At 32.6% G+C, this 22,257-nt stretch overlaps 3 protein-coding genes across 3 annotated transcripts; 1 reads left to right on the plus strand and 2 right to left on the minus strand.

The window, feature by feature from the left end:
- Positions 1 to 3,023: 3,023 nt before the first annotated feature.
- LOC132175107 (plant intracellular Ras-group-related LRR protein 5-like) lies at positions 3,024 to 5,458 on the minus strand. Its single transcript, XM_059586937.1, has 3 exons — positions 4,803 to 5,458; positions 3,385 to 4,301; positions 3,024 to 3,281 (listed from the first exon to the last, which is right to left on the minus strand). Exons 1-3 carry the CDS (start codon positions 5,335 to 5,337, stop codon positions 3,132 to 3,134), a joined length of 1,602 nt encoding a protein of 533 aa, XP_059442920.1. The 5' UTR covers positions 5,338 to 5,458; the 3' UTR covers positions 3,024 to 3,131.
- Positions 5,459 to 12,189: 6,731 nt separating this feature from the next.
- On the plus strand, positions 12,190 to 15,460 carry LOC132175951 (MND1-interacting protein 1). Its single transcript, XM_059588048.1, has 2 exons — positions 12,190 to 14,163; positions 14,840 to 15,460. The coding sequence occupies exons 1-2, from the start codon at positions 12,457 to 12,459 to the stop codon at positions 15,356 to 15,358; spliced, it is 2,226 nt and encodes a 741-aa protein (XP_059444031.1). The 5' UTR covers positions 12,190 to 12,456; the 3' UTR covers positions 15,359 to 15,460.
- A 1,172-nt stretch (positions 15,461 to 16,632) lies between these two features.
- Positions 16,633 to 19,278, minus strand: LOC132174149 (uncharacterized). Its single transcript, XM_059585844.1, has 2 exons — positions 18,927 to 19,278; positions 16,633 to 16,979 (listed from the first exon to the last, which is right to left on the minus strand). Exons 1-2 carry the CDS (start codon positions 19,276 to 19,278, stop codon positions 16,633 to 16,635), a joined length of 699 nt encoding a protein of 232 aa, XP_059441827.1.
- Positions 19,279 to 22,257: the final 2,979 nt, after the last annotated feature.

A 22,257-nucleotide genomic window follows, 5' to 3' on the forward strand; every position in this document is an offset into this window, starting at 1 on the left:
TTAAATATTAGGGTTTAAATTGAAAAAAATTGTCAAATTTTAGGGAGTGAAAATGCATTTTCCCCATATATATATATATAGCCTATGATAGTTAAGCCCAACAAATAGATTAATTTGGATTGTGCCATGATTATAATTCCTATTTCATCAAGTAAACACCATGTAGATCGATAACCATACTATTATGACTATGTGATTAGAAGATTTGATAATGATTTCTTATTAGATAAATGTTAGGCTTACAAAAAAAAAAAAAAATCTCTTACAAAGTAATGTAGCACATGATTGTCTATGTTTTATTGCAAGGTGGTGATCTATTTATTAGTGGCCCATTAGAGCCCACTCAAATCCAATAAAAGCTCATTATCCCACATGCCCAAAAAGGTTCATACACCCTTAGGAGGGGCTGAGCCCGGCATGTCGATTAACGGTCTCCTGAGCAACAAACACTTGGTGAGGAGACCATATAAGGAAGGTATCCCCCATTTACTGTCTTACCTATTTAAACTTTCCTCTATACGGGAATGGGTCGTTGGAGCATCTCCCGAATGAAATTTTTTCATAAGAATATGTCACCTTCTTTATTAGACCCTTAATTCTCAGTTCATCTCATATCAAGCCCACTTACCATACCAATGATAGTTCTATAAGTGAATGTGATATGATGGTCCTTTTCTTTCTTTTTTCTAATTGATATGATGGTCCTTGTTATGAGGTATGTATGCTTTGTCCTCTTTACTCTCATTTTCAATTGGTTCTCTTTCAAATACTCAATTGAATTAGACATCAAAGTGTTCTCTGTCAGTACTTCCAACAACTCACCTTTATTTGTTTCTTGTCTTTGTAGATATTTTTTACTAGACAATTAGCATGTGGTCAATTATACAAACACAAGTAAGCAAATCGGTATTAGAACTTCCGTATTAGGGCTATAATCTTTGAGTAGCCAACAATTTCTTCAAAAATTAAAAATTAAAAAGAAGCGGGAAAATGGGGTTCCTATTTGACTCAAGGATCAGCCAATTTTTGTTCATCAATTGACCAAGGAAGTCGAGCGCTTTTGTCATCCTTTAGCCTTGACTTTGGTGCAAAAATTGCACCATGAATATACCTGGTTTGTATTGATTCTTTAGTTTTTATGGGAAGTCAAATTTAGGAGAAATTAATTTTTTACATAAAATTTGCGATCAGCTGCCAAATAACTCTGACAGTCACCGCAACAATCAAGTTTGATTGGTGACCACCGCATGGCCACCAGATGACTTAAGAGGCCACCTCGACAGCATGGTGCCAATTTTATGAGTGCCGATAAATAGTTGAGTGATTATAGAAGTCACTCACTCTAAGAATGAGGTAGCTTTTAAAATTACCATTTGATCAAAATTCAATAATAATCAATCATAAGACTAATAATAATTTTAGAAACCACATCATTTTTTGAATGACACAAGAAGAATATAACAGTAACTTCTAACATTACTCGAGAAGAATACAAGCAAAAAGTAGAGCTCAAGAAATGGAACAGTATTTCATAAAGAGAAAGGAGACAGACTAATCAAAAGGTGACCCATGCTATATGTTGTTGGTAATGATGTATTGAGATTGTTCTTGTTGAACCAGAGTATCATACTATTCCCTAATAATTAAAGATCGGCATGAAAAATTGTAAGATGTACCTTTTTACTTGTGTTCTTCATTGTTACTCATAGAATCAGTATCACTCATTCTTACTCTTGTGAGCTATAAACATTACATGGAAATGAATCACACTTATTGTATTAAGGAATGCACGTGTGATTTTAAGTAATTAAGTTCCAAATTAATAATAATCATAAACATGACTGATTGAAATTGCAATAGTAGGAGTTAGTCTATAAGCTTAAGGGCATGATTGGGTGTGCATTTGAGGTACGTAAAAGTGCGTTTAACACTCAAAAAATTTGTTTGAAGAAAAAAAAAACCTGTTTGGTTAAAAAAAAATTAAAAACGCTTTTAAAGGTCTAAAAAGCCCAAAAATAGTCGAAACGCACTGAACTTTTGCGAAAAAAACGTTTTTTGACTTAAAAACTCTATTTCTTAAACGCAATTCGAAACATACTCTAAATCTTTGTTTTCAAATAGGAAAAAATAAAATAAAAAATAAAAAAAAAACTTTTTACCTTTTGAAAACACAATGGGCCCATTGTGCTAACCGTTCCAATTGTTTTTCTTACATGTTCACATGGAGAGAGAAAAATGAGAGAATTCGAGCAGTAATAAAAACACAATGGGCCGAAAACATTTGAAAGGGCTTAGGGTTGCACAAATGATCCATCGGGAGGTCGAAAGTGAAGTGGCACTTGTTAGACTTCTAAGAAGCCCAACAAAGTTTGACTTTGAGTTGAACCAAACTAGGTCAGAAGAAGTGTCGTGCCGGCACATTTGTCTTTTCATTGTTTCAAATACAATTTATTTATTTTGAGGATTAAAATATTAAAGTCTATATATATATATATATATATATATATATTAATCTTATTTATAATAAGATTAATAAGATTCTTTGGACAACTAACGTGTAGAAGTAGAATCCAGCAAAGCGGTGACAACATCTTCAAGCCCACGGTTTTAGAAAAATAAATGGAAGAAAGAGATGGTTTTGGAAGCAGCTTAATTAAGTCAACTTTTGTCACCATCCAGTTATGAACGTTATCACTATGAAGAAAATACCACCTTATCTCCAGATATAGTATATGGATATTTTTCTACATAAAGACTTTTTCAATAACAAATAATATATTGACTTTCAATGTATAAAAATGATTAATTAAAGGTTCATGGAAGATGGAAAACTAGAAATATAAGCTGGGGAGAGGGGGATGGAATAAACAGAAGGAAGATTGATGTAAAAATAGAATAGTTAAAAGAGAAAATATGGTGGATAAAGAAGCTCATAGGCCATAGCTATATTTCTGCAATAATTTTTACATGGATGTATAGTTTTGAATAATTCATACACAGACGAATTGATGACAAAAACTAGGAAGTTTTGAAAATTTTGTGATATCACTGAGTGATTTGTATAATAATCCACAAATATAGAACAATTTGTTAAAAAAATTGCAAATATGGACATGAGTTCAATGAAACAATTAAGCTCTTGACAATGACATGCTTTGGATGGAATTACTCTGACGAGGGCGAAAGATTGAGCAAACCCAGAACCAAAATCCCTTCTTCTTTGATGGTGGAGATTTTGCATCCCCCTTAGCAACAAGATCAGCCATGTACTGAACAACTGCCTGGTGAACAAAGAAGCTGAAATAGTTAGTGTTATATAACCAACATGAAATATACAGCAGAAGGAAAAAAAAAATGTGCAGAAGTTGGAAGATCAAACATTACCTGAGCACCCAATTTGGTTACTTGTCTTGGTGGCACTTCCAAAGGAGTCTCATCAGCTCGAAAAACTCTCAATTTTGACAAAAACCTGAAAGAATCCGGCAGTATTCTTATTTGATTGTCACTTATGTCCAACTCTTCAAGCAGCTCAAGATTTCCAATAGATCTTGGCAAGGCTCTTAGATCTGCAAAGTTCTTCCCCACGTTCAATTTCTTGAGACGTACTGCGAAACATAGGTTCTCCGGTATTGATTCAAGTTCATTGAAGTTGACATCAAGTTCCATCAAATTGGTAAGATTGCCCATTGTTGTTGGCAAACCTTTAATTCTGTTATAGTGCAGAGTGAGGATCTTCAAGCATTCAAGATTTCCAATTGCCTCAGGAAGAGCCCTGAGCTGATTGAAATCTAACCGCAGCTCCTCGAGCGACGAGCAAGATCCAATTGTGTAAGGTAAGTCCTCAAGCTCATTTGTTTCTACATCCAATCTCTTCAAGCAAATCAGATTTCCAATTGTCTCTGGTAAATGAGTGAAGTTATTTGAGCTCAAATCAAGATTAATGAGGTTTATCAAGTTCGCAAAAGAAGCCGGCAGTGATCTTAACCTGTTCGCATGGAGGTCGAGATCAGTGAGATTGATTAGTTCCCCAAATGACTCAGGAAGGTTGATGAGTTGGTTTGAGTGAATATCAAGCTTTGTTAAGGCCCTGAGGCCACCAATGGTGGCTGGAAGAGCCATGATACTGTTCTCAGATAGGTCCATTTCAGTGACATCTGATAACTTCCCAATTGATAAAGGAAGCCACTCCATCTGATCCATCAACTTCCCTTTAAGATCAACAACTACTGCTCCAACTTTAGCAGATTTTTCAATAAGAGCTGCTACCTTCATTATACTTAATTTCTCAAACTCAGCACCACCTACAAATACACCCAGAACTAGATCAAGATATTGAAGAAACTTCAACCATCCTAATAATCCACAGTAGCCTAGATTTCAAAAGAAACCAGTTATTTGCAGTTATAGAACAAATTACAAATATGGATTTCTGAATAACTAAACATTCTGTTCACTGTCAGGCTCATAGAAGAATTACCCTTTTCGACTATAATTTCAGTTCTATTAATATATTTTTACCTAATTTAACTTCAATGACAACATGAAACTGGTAAAGATCATTAGTTTCCTTAAAACAAGCAGGAAGAAAATACTTCCAAAAAAGAAGCCATCTTAAGCAGTTTAGCCTTTAAAATCTAAAATAAAAACCCAAATTATAACTTTTATTGAAATTGACCTCAAACTAATATGGGTTCTATAGCATGCCTTTCATAAACTCTTTCTATTAACATGATTATCTACCATAGGAATAATTTATTGAAACTACTAAATTCTCAAAAAAAAAATGACAAATAGATGCTAACCTGAAGAGAAAGTAGTAGCCTTCGCGGAAGAACTCCTTGCCAAGCTTTTCAAATTGTTTTCCTCTGATTCCACGCCTTCGTTTTTCTTCACCAAAATCTCATCGCTGGTTATACTTTCTTTCCCAAATTTCTCAAATGGGTGACTCAAAACAACATGTTCCTGATTCTGGGTATCCCCAGAAACCAACCCAGAAGCTCTCTGAATGAGATCATCAAAGTTCTGAAACATCTTGTCAAGCTCAACCAGATGGAGAGCCTCCCACCTCTGTTGATAGCTCTGGAACAAGACCATGGTCCTCCTCACTTGCTGCAGCACAGAGAAGAGCTCCTCGGGGACATCTCGGAGAGCCTCTTGCTTTGAGATTTCCTCGAGCTTCATCTGCTCCTCGGTATTCACAGTTTTGAGCACAGACATAGCTGCTTCAAGCTCTTCAATGGATGGCCTTGGTGTCAGTGATCCGTAGATTCTCGTGATTTCTTGAACCGTTTCTACAACGGCAGGTGATGGCGCGTCTTGCTTGGGTATTACAGCCATGGCTATGGTGGTTTGATGAACAATTTGAAACTGGTTGGTTGGGAAAACCGGTAGACGACTGGCTTGGGTTTTGAAGCTTCTCTGAGCAGTGGTTTCTGCCTTCTGGTTCTTGTGATTAGACTATTTATAACGTTCGAATAAAATTTCTATTTAAATGTAATTTGTAAAAGAAAATAATATCCTTGATATTCCCATTCTCAATGAGATTTATATATAATGGCTCCATAAAAGCTGTTGGTATTTCTTTTTTATTTTTATTTTTTATTCACATAATATATAAGAGCTCTTTTTGTAGTAGTTCTGCATGAAATAAATAAATTTTAATGGTAACTTATCAGTTATCACATGCTTCCTTTATTAATGAAATTCTCAGAACCAAAATATTATGGATACTTTCTATTTTCTATCGCATTTTCTTAACTAATAATGTATTACATGTATAATTCTATAATAAAATGTAAAAGATGAAATAAGAGCATAAATAAAAAGAGAAAGAGTAGACAAATTTTGAGGTGGCTTACCACTGGTAATCTTATTTAATAAATTATTATGTGATTGTCGTATAATTTAATAATGCGGTAGTATAATCATTCTTTACCGTAAATAAAAATAATAAAAATTAATTTTTATTATCGCGTCATTTTAATTATGTGATAATTGTGTTGTGTAGTAGCATACTAAATAACATTATTCGAGTCTTTAGGAGTAGTTCAATCGGCTAGAAACCAAGCCTTAGGATGCGGAGATTACTAGTTCGAATCCTCTTCCTCCTCTTGTGTAGATATGTCAAAATAATAATAGAAGAAAAAAATAATTATATGAATTTTTTTCATATCAACCATGTATTTTATTTAAACAAGTATTGAGAAGGAAAAACAAAATGTCTTCATCTCATTTCTTCTATCAAGAGTCTTGTGTTGTCTTATTATTTCTTAAACAATTTTTTCAACATCTTCATTTGGCTTTCAAAGATATGGGCTTGAATGAGTGTTAGATAATAGTACACAAGAAAATACGTATATGATAATACCGCTAGCTGTATCTTTACTTGTTGCAGGTTTGTCCTTGTCCTGCCTTGTAGGATGAGTTTCGAATTTTCAATAACATTTCAGATTTATATATATTTAAAAAAAGCAGTCTCTCTTTTATGTCAAAGGTGGTTATTCTCTCTCTCTTTTTATTTTTTAATAATTAAAAATATAAGAAGGGCAACAAGAGTGGGTACTCTACTTAAGCGTAAAATCAAAGTAAAAAAAAAAGAAAAAAAATATATTTTATCACTTGAATTATTCACTCCTTTGCACTTTTAGCCTAGGCCACCCTAAGCCCAAAAGAGTGTGAAAAAGTCTATCCATCCAAGAGAGTAAAATATATTTTTCCCTAAAAAAATAAACTAAGAAAAAGCTAGTGATTATCATCATTGGTTTCAAAAATTTAAACGAATAAGAAACAATTAAAACGTTAATATTTTTGAGATCAAATAACAAGTGAACTATTTTTATTGAAAATGAAGAATAAACAAAATATAAAGTTAAAGTTTGAAGCTATAATCTCAATTTTAATACTATGTTAAATCATAATTTATCCTAAAGTTTTAAATTAATACGACACGATAAATAATTAAATTTAATTAATACTTTAACAATGGTAACTATAGTTCTTTTCTCAATTTTAGTGGTAGAATACAGAGGTTCCATTATGTCATCAGTGATGAAAACATATCTTTGCAGTTGAGATTTCACACGTTATGTTTATTAGGTCTTTTTTTTTGTTTTGTGAGTAATTATGTTTATTAGGTCAATAGCTTCACATGACAAATCTAACTATTTCCTTAACTTGGTAATGGTTGGTCCAATAAAATGAAACCCACTAAAAAATAAAATAAAATATTTTTATAAGTACCAAAAATATGACTTTTTATCTAGAGATATACTACTTTTCTATCTTCTATCTGATTTTTTTTTTTTTTTTTTTAATCTTCGATCATTGAATGAAAAAAATATACGAATGAAGATGTAAAGATATTTCTCTTTTATTAAATGTTAAGAAATGTAAGAGTTATGTCCATTTCGTCCATAGTTAGGACAATATTGTCTTTTTATTCGCGCCTCAACCTAGAAATGAGAATGAAATTGATCGAGCACCTGGAGGCTTCCGCCGTGCTTCTTATAAAAATAGTATGGGGCCCAAAAGGGCGCCTTCGAGGGCTTTATGAAGCCTGACTCCAACATCTCATCCAATTGCTTACTCAATTCTGCAAGCTCGGATGGTGTCATGTAATAGGGTGCTCTAGCGGACGGTTTGGGTTCGGCTTGGCTTGTAGTCGTAGTCTTTTAGCTTATGCTGTGGTCTGCCTTTCTACACGCATTCATTGGATTGGCTGGAATTCCGCATGGAGTGGCTTGAGGTTTTTCACCTTAATATCATATTAAATACTTTTTTCAAATAAAAAAATAAGAAATATTCCCAAAACAAATTAATAAACATAGTTGGTTTGAAATTCTTGCAACTTATCAGAACCTCGAAAGATATATCTCTTTAAAAATCTTCTATATCATGAAGTTGGCTCATTAAAAAGTTGATATTACGTATGAACTAATTTATGCAATATTAATTTGATTGAATTGAGATATTCTTTGAAACTCCATCTTAATTTATTATTCAGTGAGATCATGGTTGAATCAGCCTAATTGAATCGTCTAATATATATATATTAAATTTAGGTGTATGCAAAACACAGTGATAAAAAATAGAACAATTGAGTCAGTTCTGCATGTGTGTTGATGATGAAACCCTAGCTAGTTTATATTTATCAAGAAAAACAACAATTTCCAGTTTATATCTTATTGTTTATTGCAATATATAACATATGATATTCCAATATCTCATGTTTTTTCCACCGCCTCTTTGCCCTCTCGTAGCTGCCACGTTGATAGCGTAATTGTTAAATCACCACTTGAAATGAGAGATAAATGAAGGAGTTAAATTTTGAACTCAAAACCTTTAGTTATGATATTGTATTAAATTACCACTTTTTTCTAAAAGCTTAAGCTAATAGAAATAAGTAAATTTAATCATTTAGTCAATATTTTAACCGTAATTATACCTAATGATTAAGAATTGCTCATGCAACAATGTTTCATAAATTTAAGGGATTCGCTTAAGTAGCGGCAAGGGCCTTAGTCTTGGTGGCATCTCATTAGGTCTACTGTTTGAATCTTTTTAGGTACAAACAATTCTTTGAGGTCATACTTAACAAAGTCAAATTCTTATCCGGTCCGTATGGAGAAGATGTTTTACTAATAATCGAGATTTTACCGACTAAAAAGGTCTTATTGAGCATGGGGCAACAAAAAAAGAGTCCAATTGGTGCAATGTATGTCCTTTTTATGCTGTCATAACATCATGACAAAAGCAACGTTGATTCCCGTTGCCGTTATCCATTTCGCATTCCACATTGGTGATCACGAAATAATACCTAATATAATATAATATATGCTTCTTGGATTTATTATAACCATATTTTATAACTGCTAACGACCCTTTTGTAATTCTTCATATTTATATTTTATACTCTCTCTTCTGGTTCTAAACCACTAATAAAGATGATCTTTGAAAACGAAATTCATGGATCAATTATCTTTTCTTTTAGAGAACGGTTATCATTTTGCAATAGTGAAATTCGCCCCGCGACCCCTAATAACGCATCGGCTGAGTAGGTATTTTCTATTAAATTTAAAAGATATGATAAAATCTAATAAAAACTTCATATTTTGTTCATAAAATTTATGTGGCAACTGACAAGATGTCACATCATCTTTTTTTTGTTTTTTTTTTTTTCCTCGACTAAAAAATATGAACTAAACAAGAACAAAATTACCGAATATAAAAATTAAGTATAAAAAATATGATGTGGCATCTTACCGCTTGGACTTTTATGGGCAAAATGTGAAGTTTTTATTAGACTCTAGCATTTCTCTAAATTTAATTAATTAAAAATAGCAACCACACACACACACCAAAATTAACAAAAACAAAAAACAATTTGTTTTTTTTGTTTTTTGTTTTATTGTAAGTGACAGGTGTCACAATATTTTATAATTAAATCAAAATATTGTAAATATTTTAATGTTCTCATTATTTGCAAGGCAAGCAAGGGATGTTAACTTTTGGCCCGGGTATGCACTATCTCTTCCGTTAAGAAATTGCTTGGGCTGAACATGTGATATGGCTTAGTTAGTTAGGCTTTGGGTTTAGATGGGCTAGGGGGAGGATTAAATGGATTTTGAGCCCAAAAGTTTAAAACTTGTCTTAAGGTTTTGCAAAATTTCAAATTTTGGAATAAAGTTTGATCCCAGTTGGGCTGCCTATTAAGAACTTTTTAAAAAAAAATAAAGGGAAAAGTCCATATAATCCCTTCAAACTATCACCCAATTGACAATGTCTTCCCAAACTTTCAATTGTGACAATGTCCCCCTTAAACTACAAAAAATTGTCAATATTCCCCCCAATAACGAAACTACCCTTACTAAAATAAAAACAAAAAATAATAAAACTTTTAGAAAAAACCTAAACTAATTATAAAAAAAAATCCAAAGGGTAGAAAATTAAATTTTTTTTTAAAAAAATCCTTTTTATAAGAAAAAAATTCAAAAATTTCTATTATTTTTTTGTTATAAAAATTTCGTTTTTTATTTTGTTTTTAAAATTTTTTAAAATAAAATTTCAGTTTTTTTTTTTAAAAAAATATTTGTTTTTTTTTTTTTTATAAAAAAATTGTTCTTTTGAAATTAAAATTTTTTGTTTTTTAAAAAAAATTTAATTTTTTTTTTAATTTATAAGGGTATTTTTGTCTTATTAAGAATTATATAAGGGCAATTTGATCTTTTTGTTATTCTTGGGGAGGACATTGACAATGTTTTGGTAGTTTAGGGGAATATTGTCACAATTGAAAGTTTAGGGAGGACATTGTCAATTGAGTGGTAGTTTGAGGGGGTAATGTGGACTTTACCCAAGAATAAATTAAAATTTTGAATTTTCTTCTTTATTATTTTCTTATTTTTAATAAAGACTAATTTAAGAGTTGGTTAAAACTTAAAACTGTTGTGTATCAGCATCATTGAATAATACTAAAAGGAAGACACATATCGTCTCAAAATTGATGTGACTCTTAAAATTATCATTAAACTTGTGATATATTATTATTGAATTTTGACTAAATGATAATTTTAAAAGCCACATTAATTTTGGAAGGACATAAAAGAAGATGTTAGCCTTTCTTTTAGCATTATATGATAAAAATGTGGTTAATAATATTATTCTTGTAATATAAGATATAATAATTAGAAAAAAAAAAAACTATATTAGATATAATAAAATCTAATAATTGCACCCTCAATTTTCATGGATTAATTTTTTTTTTTTTTTTTTTTAATTATTGGGTTATGGGTTTACTGCAACAAGTAGTTTGGCTTAAATTGAGATATACAAAATTTAGTTTTAATAGTGGTCCATCGAGAATTCCAGCCCATAAGGCTTTATGGTGCTTGGCCGAGCATTGAGATCCCCTATAATTTTTTTTTAAAAAAATTTGTGATTCTATAATTTTTTTTTAAAAAAATTTGAGATTCTCAAATTTATAAATCTCAGCTGTTCATGTTTCAGCATTTAATGAGAAGCTAATAAACCTATGTTTCCTTGAGGGAGATTGAGATACCCTAATATTCCCTTTAAATTTGAGATTCTTAAATCTCACATGTTCATCTTATCTAAACGTCTAAAATAAGTCATGTTTCAGCATTTAATGAGAAAACTACTAAACTTATGTTTCTTTGGAAACATGATCCTCTCTAGTCCATGGAGTGAAGAATATTTAGTTAATGGTCAAGATCTCTCTAGAGAGACTTAGAGAGATCTTGAAGCTATAAATAGGACATCTGTCTTATTAATAAAAATAAAATATTTTATATATTTTAAAAATAATTATAGAAAATTAAGGGGTCGTTGGCCATGGCTCTTGGGGATGGTCCGGCCGAAGTCATCCTAGGCCCAAAGGGGGTGGTCTGGCCATCCCTAAGGGCCAAACAAAAAATAAAAAAATTTGTTTGGCCCTTGGAGGTGGCCGGACCACCCCTATTGGGCCCAGGGGTGGTTCGACTGGTCTGGGGTGGACCACCCCCGGCCACCCCATGGCCCTTGTTTTTTTAATTTGGCCATAGGGGGTGGCCGCACCGCACCGCACCACCCCCAAGGGCCTTGGGGGTGGTTCGGCCACCCCTGGCCGGCCATCCTAGCTAAAATGGAGTGGTCCGGCCAACCCCTTTGGCCAAGATGAGGTGGCCAACCACCCCTTATTTTTTGTTAGTAGGACAAGTGTCTTAAGAATTTATTCTTAGAAGAAATCATAGTCATGAACGAGATATTCTGCAGTCCAAAATAGACTAGAGATGATTCATTTCCATTTCCTTAAGAGTAACTTCCCCATTAAATACTAAAATATGGCTTATTAACACTTATATGAGATGAATGACTGAGATTTATGAATTTGAGAATCTTAAATTCATAAATTTGAGGAAGCTACAATCCTATGTTTGGGTATCTTCCTCAAATTTACTCTCAAAGAAATAGAACAGGATCTTATTCGGTTCAAAAGAGCCGGAGAATACAGTTAATTATATTGGAAGATTATTTTGTCTTTTCACATCAATAGAAGAGAATCCTAATTCCAAAAAAATTAATAATTTTTTCATTAAATACTAAAATATGACTTATTTTAGACGCGAGATGAACGACGGAGATTTATAAAATTGACTCTTAAATTTAAAGAAAATTATAGGGATTTCAATCCCTTGGTCCAAATCATGAATCATGTCCATGTTCGGACATCGCAAACACAACCCCTAACCCAATCGGGCTGCATCTGCATGCTCCTCTCTCTGTCTCTGGGTATTTTCAGCAAACACAGCAGAATCATACGCCGATCCTCACCAAAACGTAGCGTGAGTCTCTCAAATCCGATCAAAATTTGATGCTTATTTTCATACAATAATACTATATTTCTCTTTGTAATTCCAATACACTTCTTTATCATTCTCTCTGTTTATACATATACACGCGCACATGGGTTGCACTGTAAGAGAGAAGCACATCCGAGCGAATCGGAGGATCCGATCAGTGAAACCAGAATTCGATCCCTGTGCTCACATGGACCGAGCATCAATGACCAAATCCATATTTGATTCGGGTCTCAAATCTTTGAAATACCATCTGGGTCATCTGGGTCTCAAGGATTCGACCCAGAACAATGATCTTGATAACTCAAATAACGAAGATAACGGGTGGGGTTACTGCACCGAGGAACAGTTAGAGGAAATTCTGTTGAAAAACTTGGAATTCTTGTACAATGAAGCTGTATCTAAACTTGTTGCATTGGGTTACGATGAGGATGTTGCCCTGAAAGCGATATTGCGAAACGGGCATTGCTATGGTGGCATGGATGTGTTGACAAACATTATGCATAACTCATTGGCTTATTTGAATAGTAGTGGTAGTAGTAATTGTGGTAATTGTGGGGGTAGTGTTGGTGGTGATGGTGATGGCGATGTTAGTAGTGGTGGTAATGGAAATTCGGATGAGTCGGAGCCCGTATTCACGGATTTGAGGCAGTTGGAAGAGTATTCGCTTGCGGGTATGGTGTGTTTGTTGCAGCAGGTCAAGCCACATTTGAGTAAGGGTGATGCCATGTGGTGTTTGCTTATGAGTGATCTTCATGTGGGTCGGGCAAGTAGTATTGAAATCCCGGTGATTCCTTCTTCAAATATGGGAAACAAGGGTCTTATTAGCAATCCTGCGGTTTCTAGTGGTGTTGAGAGCGGTAGTGATCGTGGTGTTGTGGCCCCGGCACTTTGCAGGTTTCATGGTGGGTGGGGTTTTGGGAATGGGGGAGGGTCGGAGTTCCCAGTTAATGGGTTTTTCTCGTGTGGCACAGAGGTGACTTTGCAGAGAGATATTGAGTGTCCGAAGAGGTTTAATCTTTCTCCTTCTATGAAGTCCTTGTTGAAAAGGAATGTTGCAATGTTTGCTGCTGGTTTCCGGGCCAACTCAAAACAGCTGCAGCCACGGTCCCAAGCTTGCCCGAGTGCTTTGTCGCATGGGGATGCCAATGTTGTATTGGGGACTGAAGTTCCAGTCGAGCAGAGTGAGGAGCCTTTGGGTTTGAAGAACCAAGAGGTTGTAAATTCGGTTTTGTGTAAATTTCATGATTTGAAAATTGATGAGAGTTGGGAGTCTGTGGCAGAAGATCAGAAGGATGAGATGATAGTAACTCTGCTTCATCAGGTTAAGGATCTTGAGAGACAAGCGAAGGAGCGGAAGGAGTGGGCACACCAGAAGGCAATGCAAGCTGCAAGAAAGCTTTGTCATGACCTGACTGAGCTTAAGATGTTGAGAATAGAAAAGGAGGAGACTCAAAGGTTGAAGAAAGGGAAACAAACTCTTGAGGAGTCAACCATGAAGCGACTATCGGAGATGGAGAATGCTTTGAGAAAGGCTAGTGGTCAAGTGGACCAGGCGAATTCGGCTGTGAGACGACTTGAGATTGAGAATGCAGAAATCCGAGCAGAGATGGAGGCTTCTAAGTTAAGTGCGTCAGAATCGGTCAGGACATGTTTGGAGGTTGCAAAGAGGGAGAAGAAGTGCCAGAAGAAGCTTTTAGCTTGGGAAAAACAGAAAGGTAAGCTACAGGACGAGATTGCAGACGAGAAAGAGAAGATAAAGGAGTTGCAACATCATCTGGATCGGATCAAACAGGCTCAGAAAGAAGTTGAGGTGTTAAGAATATTAATTTATGTTTAATTTATCTATCTTCACACTCACACACACTCTCGTTATGACCTTTTAATAAAAGTGATAAGATAAGGATTTAAAGATGAAGTATGTAATGTATCTGGGTTGATGATAACAAATGAGGAACCAATCTAGACTAGATAATCAATTGAAGCAAAATGTTGCACAGAAATATGACAAGTTAGATTACAAAATTTTGCCCCATCAGTAAGATCAATAATTATGCTGTAAGATATATATGATGATAACCTTTTTGTTTTTTTCAAAAAAAAAGAAGGTGCTGCATACGATGATAAATCAAATGCCTTAACAATGAAATTGTCTTGGGTTGAAGCACTTGACTCTGATAACTTTGCTAAGCTTCCCGAATTTCAGCTTACCGACCATGTCCACGATGTTCTAGTCATCTGCATGCTGTCTTGTTGGAGCCTTAAGCTGAATTTTTAAGGCCTTTTCTTTGTACTGGTTTAATCCTGTTATTTTCTTTGAATGTACAGCTGTCTCTGTTTGGTGCTTGCTTTTTAACCCAATTTTGTAGCAACTTATAAGTTTCTCTGAATTTTCTTTTGTGTGAATCTAAGTTAATCCATTTGTTCTATCAAATACATACCATATTCACTAGTGAACCAATTATGCATGCGCAATTTTCTTATTGCAGCTGAAGTGGAGGCAGGAGGTGAAGGCTAAAGAGCTAGCCTTGGCTCAAGTGGAGGAGGAAAGACGCTCCAAGGAAGCTGCTGAGGCTAGTAACAAAAGAAAGCTCGAGGCTTTACGCCTAAAAATAGAGATAGACTTCCAGCGGCATAAGGATGATCTTCAAAGACTTGAGCAAGAACTTTCACGTCTAAAAGCGTCTGCTCAATCCACCGAGTTGCATAATCCATCAAATATGGTATACACAGCAGACAATGAGGGACACAAACCACGAGGAGAAACCATTTACAAGCTGCTTGATGAATTATATGGTCTGAAAGATTCCTCAGAGAATGAAGTCAATTGTGATAGGGAATGCATACTTTGTATGAAAGATGAAGTCTCTGTTGTTTTCTTGCCGTGTTCTCACCAAGTTATGTGTGCTAATTGCAGTGAGAACTATGGAAAAAAGGGTAAAGCTACTTGTCCATGCTGCAGGGTTCCAATTGAACAAAGAATCCGTGTTTATGGTGCGAGTTCATAGTTACTTTTACTGTGAGTTGGGGATTGAAGGGACTCATGGAGAATAATTGTAAGAGCATTACAAAAAGGGGTTTGTGTTTGATTTGTTTGTTTATTTTTCTTCTATTATGTTTTTGGATGACATGGTTACAAATGTACACTTATATATGGACAGTCAATTTTACAACTAAAAATTCTGAACAAGTTCATATTATGTAGTTCAGCTTCGGATTTTCAATTTGTTGTTTGATTTGCTAGTAATTTATACAGTAAATGTGAGAGTTCTTATAAAGTCCACCTATATGAGAAAAGGGTGAGTTACTTAGGGCATGTTTGAGTAAGTGAGCTACATATGAACTCTCTTATATTTGTTTTCCGAATTGCTAATAAACTTGGCAACAAAATTGTTGAAGATTTTTATCCGTGTAGTTCAAATTTTAACTATTAATTCATTTGTTTAAAATGCTAGCTGCTAAATTGCTTTTATGTATGAGATCAGAGACCCCACGTATCGTCTCGTCTCCTCTAGTTAGAGCTTGCCTTCACTATCATTAGGATATCATATATTTGGAAGCAAATCTTGCATAATTATCTCTTAGTTCAAACAAATTTATAGAATTAATGTTGTATTTAAAATCATTGATTTTGGGCTTTTTTTTTTTTTTTTTTTTTTTTCATAATTAGGCTATATATATATCAAATTTAAAACTATATCATTAACCGCAAGCTAACAGGGTGTACCTTATAATGAAATGGGCATTTGAGGGTCTTGTTTTATATGAAATGAGCTTGTACCCCGTGCAATGCACGGGTTGTACGTTTTTAAAAATGACAGGACAGGAAAAAAATAATAATAGTAACACTTAGTAGATGTATAAATGACAGAAGGAAAAAAAAAAAAAGTTTCAAGCATGAAAAAAAAAAAAAAAAAACCCTTCTATAAAGCTTTAAAGAAAAAGAAAAGTATTGAGAGACCATTTACATTTTACAACAACACAAATGCTCAAGTCATTTTTCCATGCCCTTAGGCCTTATCCTTGCACTAAAATAACTTTATTTAAAATACTTTCAAAGAGAGAAGTTTGAGAAATTACACTAACTAATTTCCTTCTCCTCATTGAATTAACTAATTGGCTATCCAAAATAAAAAAAAGTTCATTAAATCATGGTTATCATTAAATTTATAAATTTATAAAGTGTAACCTTATAAATTGAAACCTATTAAATAGTTGTACTTTTTTTTTTTTTTTGAAGGAATATATAGATATTCATTGATTCAAAAAGATCCAAAGAAGATCACCCATGAAGAAGAGATTGTTCCCTTCTTACAATGTCACCAATACTTGATGGGGTATTCCCTAACCAAGTAGAGAAAATGACATGGGTGCTAGCCAATTTTGCAAGCACATGCGCAGCATTATTGGCGTCCCTCAAAACATGTAAAAATCTAGCATTCTCTACACCACGTAGCTCTAATTTTATACCTTCTATGAACTGTCCATAGCTACTAAAACACGGCCCTTTTGAGTCAATCATCTTGATAACTTGCATGGCATCACCTTCGAAGAGAACGTTACCAAAACTCATTTCTTTGCTAAAGAGGACGGCATGCAAAGCAGCCATGGATTCTGCTGTAATGGGATCTGTTATAGCTTCATGGGTTATACTGCGTGCAGCCAAAAATTTTCCCGTCGAGTCTAGGGGTGCAAAGGCGGGCGGTTTTTAACCGCCCGCTAACCGCTAACCGCTATAACCGCCAACCGCCTAACCGCCTAACCGTTTAACCGCATTAACCGCAAACCGCCTAACCGCCATAACCGCCTAGCGGTTAGCGGTTAGCGGTTATTGGGTCTACTAACCGTAACCGCTAACCGCTAACCGCCTTTTTATATAATATATTTTTATAATTATACATATAACATAATCACGTGATCATTAAATCACAATTTTTTAAAAAAATAATTAAATCACAATTTGAGTATTAATATATTATCACTATAATTTATATGATTATATCATATAATCACTTGATCATTAAATCACAATTTTTTAAAAAAAATAATTAAATCACAATTTGAGTATTAATATATTATCACTATAATTTATATAATTATATCACATGAGATTGATTATTAAATCATTTGATTATATAATAACAAATTATACATATATAATATGACATAACTCATAAGTATACTAATTCATACTAATACAACAATTAAATATCTATAGACTTATTTCCAATGTATGTTATAAACCTATAAGTCTATATAAGTCTACATATGTATATGAATAATATAAATGTATAATATCAATAGTTAATCATATGATTCAATGACAATTCAAATACTTTATTCAAGACTTCAAGTGAATCATATTATTAATGTACAATGATGATATGATTCGTAAAATATCAAATTAAGTAATTGACATTGGATTAAACAATGACCAATGTGTTACTTATAAACATAATTTAAGTATTAATGTATTATCATTATAATTTTAGTAATTTATATATTATCACTATAATTGATATGATTATATCATATGATGACTTGATCATTAAATCATATGATTATATAATAATAAATAATACATATATAATATGACATAACTCATAAGTCATAAGTCTACAAGTTAATCATATGATTCATGTACAATGATAATCACAATTGATTCAATTGAATTAAACAATATGTTACTTATAACTACAAGTCTACAATTTAATTAAAGCATTATTAGATACTTTAGGAATTTAGGATTTAGAAGTTTGAACATTACCATTTACCATTAGATATTAAGTTCAATTCAAATAAAAAAGATTATAAGTAAATATGATAAGAATTTAAATAATTAATCATATGAATCATATGATATAATTTAATGAGACTATATGATTATATAATATCAAATTAAGTAATTGACATTAGATTCAACAATGTGTTACTTATAATCACAATTGAAGTATTAACTATTTTTTGAACATTTTTTAGAAAAAGAAATTTAACCATTTTTTGAAAGAAAAAAAAAAGAAAATTAACAATTTTGAATTATATATATATATAATTGCTTATAGTTATATTATATGCATATTGAATAATATAAATGTATAAGATAAATATTTAACTATATGATCCAATTACAATTCCAATACTTAATCAATCATTCATGTACAATGACAATGACAATGTGATTCATATAATATCAAATTAAGTAATTGACATTGGATTAAACAATGTGTTACTTATAACTACAATTGAAGTATTTTTGTTTGTTTGTAAGTTTATAAGATCAACACTTAATCATATGATCCAATGACAATTCAAATATTTATAGCAATTGGGCCCAAGAAGATATTAAAAATACAAGAAAAAAAAATGAGGGTAAAAAAAAGCCAAAAAAAAAAAGCCCAATTTTAAAAAAGCAGTTAGCGGGCGGTTATCTATTTCACTAACCGCTAACCGGCCACTAACGGCTAACCGTTAACCGCTAGGCGGTTAGCGGTTGCGGTTAGTGAAATTTACTAACCGCTAGGGCGGTTACGGTTAGCGGTTATTGCCACTAACCGCTAACCGTAACCGCCTTTGCACCCCTAGTCGAGTCCCTTGCAATGAGACCCAGCCCAACTCTCTTTTCCTTCACATTCACCGCCGCATCCCAGTTCATCTTCACCATGTTTGCTGGTGGGGGTTGCCACTTAACAATGGCCCGTTCCAAGTCATGGTTCCTTTGCGCTGAGTTGCCCTCATTCACCCGATGGTACTCATCCAAAGCACATTGTGCCTCACGAAGGAGCTGGTTGGGATGGAGGAAAGAATCTCCATGTACCACAGCATTCCTTCGCAGCCAAATGCGTCGGGTAGTAACAGCAAAAAGCTCCATTTCAGTCCTATCACAGCGCTCCAACAAATTCCCAAAGATATCAGAGAAACTGCCACTCATTACGCCAGCTTTTTGTAATTTTAGCGGACCACTACTCCATACATCTGATGTCGACAGGCAGCTCCACAAAATATGTTCCACCGTCTCATTTTCAGCTTCACAAATAGGGCACAAAGGACTTTTAACGACACCTTTTTTAAAAAGATTAAACTTTGTAGGGAGCAGATTATTAAGGGCTCTCCATAGAAACATTTTGACCACATTTGGAACCGACAAATTCCAGCATTCGTTCCATGCAAAACTCTTCGTTGTTTTTGATCCCCCACTTCGCCTATTTGCCATTGATTCCATCTCAAGATGGTAAGCACTCCGGACAGAGAAGGTGCCATTTTTTGTACATCGCCAAATAAGTCTATCTTTTGTTTTTACCGGGCTGATTGGTATACTTTTAATCACCTGCGCTTCCTCAAAGAAAATTTCTAACACAAGTTCGACCTTCCATTTTCGTGTTTTATACTATATCTATAGTTGTACTTATAGATATAGTATAAAACGAAAGGAACTATAAATATTTTTTTGACTATATAATCATTCAAAAAAAAACTTTTTATTTTTATTTTTATTTTTATTTTATTTTTGCATAAAAAACAACCTTTTAGCTATACCCACCGGAAAATGCTAAGCTTACAAATACATTTTACAAAATGTTTTTTTTTTTTTTAAACCCAATCATATTGTGCCACATCAGTTTATAAAAGTTTTTTTGTAAAATGTGTTTATAAGCTTAGCATTCCTCATACCCACCATAAAAGCCTAATTGTGACAATCTTATAAGTACCTAAATGAGTATTGTAAATATTCCTAACTATCAAAAGAACACATTATCACACACATCATATTTCTTATATTAACTACTAGGCTACCCAAAAATTAATTTGATATAACCTCATAAAAAATTTGAAGGTAAAAATCATAATCTATTATAAAAACTCTCAAAGCCAATGTCGTCGATCAATTCTTTTTTTCTATGCTTTATTTTTTCCTACGCAATGTCTTTGATCAATTAAGCACGTAAACAATATTTATATATATAATGAACAGCAGCATAAACTAAAAAATCGTCATACCTCGTATCAAAAACGACGACGGAAAACTCTCTCACCATTATTTCCTTTAATTCATTATAAAATTTACAAAAATGGAAAATTAAGCAATTAGAATTAAACAAAATATATAAATTAGAATAGAAGATAATGACAAAAATCGAAAAGATAAGAACAGGACCACAAAATATAAAGTCAAACAGAAAATGAAAAATACTAATATAATAGAAAAGAGTTGTCTTCGCTATATACTTTTTTTTTGCTCCAATAAAACCTTTAAAGCCAATGATAACCATCAATTAAGCACATAAACAATGTGCATTAAACATAGGAAAAAAAACTATCAATGTACAACATCGTAAACTAAAAATTAGTCATATCTCTTATCAAAAACACCAATCGAGAACTCTATAACCTGCGACATGCGCAGGTGTTTACAAATTATATATTCACACAAAAGCATATATATGTCAAACATAATAGATAATCTACAAATTGGATAAGAACAATTTGAGTTATTATATCATAATGCTATGTTTTTTTACTTAAAAGTGAAAAATTGGCATCAATCTTAATTTCAATTTAACCAAAAATGAAAAATAGGGATGCATTTTAAAACAACCTTAACGCATATCAATTATAGATCTGCCATGTTAATTATTTTAGCTAAAGAGTGCAATACAAACAAAATGTATTGTTAGAAATTAATGCTAGAACAAAAAAGAGTAAAGAAACTAAATAAAAATTAAGAAGAATAATGAAAAAAAAAAATAAAAGAAATCACTTGCATTTAATTACAAACATGATAGATAGGATTTTATTTATTTATTATTTTTTTAAAGTTAAGATAAATATAACAATAGTTTCAGTGACATTGTTTTGAATCATATCTCAACTAAATAATATAATTATATAACAATTCAATTTATTAATTGTAATATTTATTTAGCAAGAAAATCTATTGAGAAAAACGTACACTAACAACATTAAGCAATTAATGCTACAAAACAAAATAAAGGTATTAAATAAAAATTCAAGAAGAATAATGGCTATACCTCTAGACGTATTGTAAATTATTTCCAAAAGAAATAAAAAGCAATCACCTGTATTCTATATCTACAAACATCATAAATTAGGATAATTTGAAGAATTGCAATTGCAAATATGATTTCTTATTAGTATGTGTTTATACATTTTTTTTAAAAAAAAAATTGTAAAAATATTGAAATCAAAACAAACTGTAAAACGTTTGAAGTGAAAAAAAATTGTACAAACAGAATCAATTCTAAATTTTGAAATAGTTTGAACATGAGGACGATCTAGAAACAAAATATTGAAATCAAAACAAACTGAAAAACATTTGGAGAGAACAAAAATTTTACAAACCTAATTAAATCTGATTTTTGAAATATTTTGAACAGGAAGACAATCTAGAAACAAACTGAAAAAAGTTCGGAGAGAAAAAAATTATACAAATTAAATGGAACCTTTTTTTTTCTCAAGAAGCACAAAAAGAAAAAGAAAGAGAAGAAAACCTTGTTGACGAAGATGATTTTCTATTCGTTTGTTGTAATCTGTGATGTTTTAAATTGTAAAGATGGTTAGTTTATCACGTTCAATGGAAGGGGAAGGGGAAGCCATGTTTGAGTGAAAGTGAAACAAAATATTGAAATCAAAACAAACTGAAAAACACTTGGGAGAGAACAAAAAATGTACTAAGGTAATTAAATTTGATTTTTGAAATATTTTGAACAGGAGGAGAAAAACATTTGGAGAGAACAAAAATTGTACAAACGTAATTAAATCTGATTTTTGAAATATTTTGAACAAGAGGATAATCTAGAAACAAACTAAAAAACGTTTGGAGAGAAACAAAATTGTACAAATTAAAAGAACATTTCTTTTTTTTTTCTCAAGAAGCACAAAAAGAAAAATA

This window comes from Corylus avellana, chromosome ca3 (genome assembly GCF_901000735.1).
Source record: "Corylus avellana chromosome ca3, CavTom2PMs-1.0".
Taxonomy (NCBI): Eukaryota; Viridiplantae; Streptophyta; class Magnoliopsida; order Fagales; family Betulaceae; genus Corylus; species Corylus avellana.

Coding starts and splice junctions, on each gene's coding strand:
- LOC132174149 (XM_059585844.1), bottom strand. CDS start 19,278: ATGAGTGGCAGTTTCTCTGATATCTTTGGGAATTTGTTGGAGCGCTGT. Junction 16,980..18,926: donor TGCAAGGGACTCGACTAGGG/GTGCAAAGGCGG, acceptor AAGCTATAACAG/ATCCCATTACAGCAGAATCC.
- LOC132175951 (XM_059588048.1), top strand. CDS start 12,457: ATGGGTTGCACTGTAAGAGAGAAGCACATCCGAGCGAATCGGAGGATC. Junction 14,164..14,839: donor AGGCTCAGAAAGAAGTTGAG/GTGTTAAGAATA, acceptor TTCTTATTGCAG/CTGAAGTGGAGGCAGGAGGT.
- LOC132175107 (XM_059586937.1), bottom strand. CDS start 5,337: ATGGCTGTAATACCCAAGCAAGACGCGCCATCACCTGCCGTTGTAGAA. Junction 4,302..4,802: donor GGCTACTACTTTCTCTTCAG/GTTAGCATCTAT, acceptor GTGTATTTGTAG/GTGGTGCTGAGTTTGAGAAA. Junction 3,282..3,384: donor TAACCAAATTGGGTGCTCAG/GTAATGTTTGAT, acceptor TTTGTTCACCAG/GCAGTTGTTCAGTACATGGC.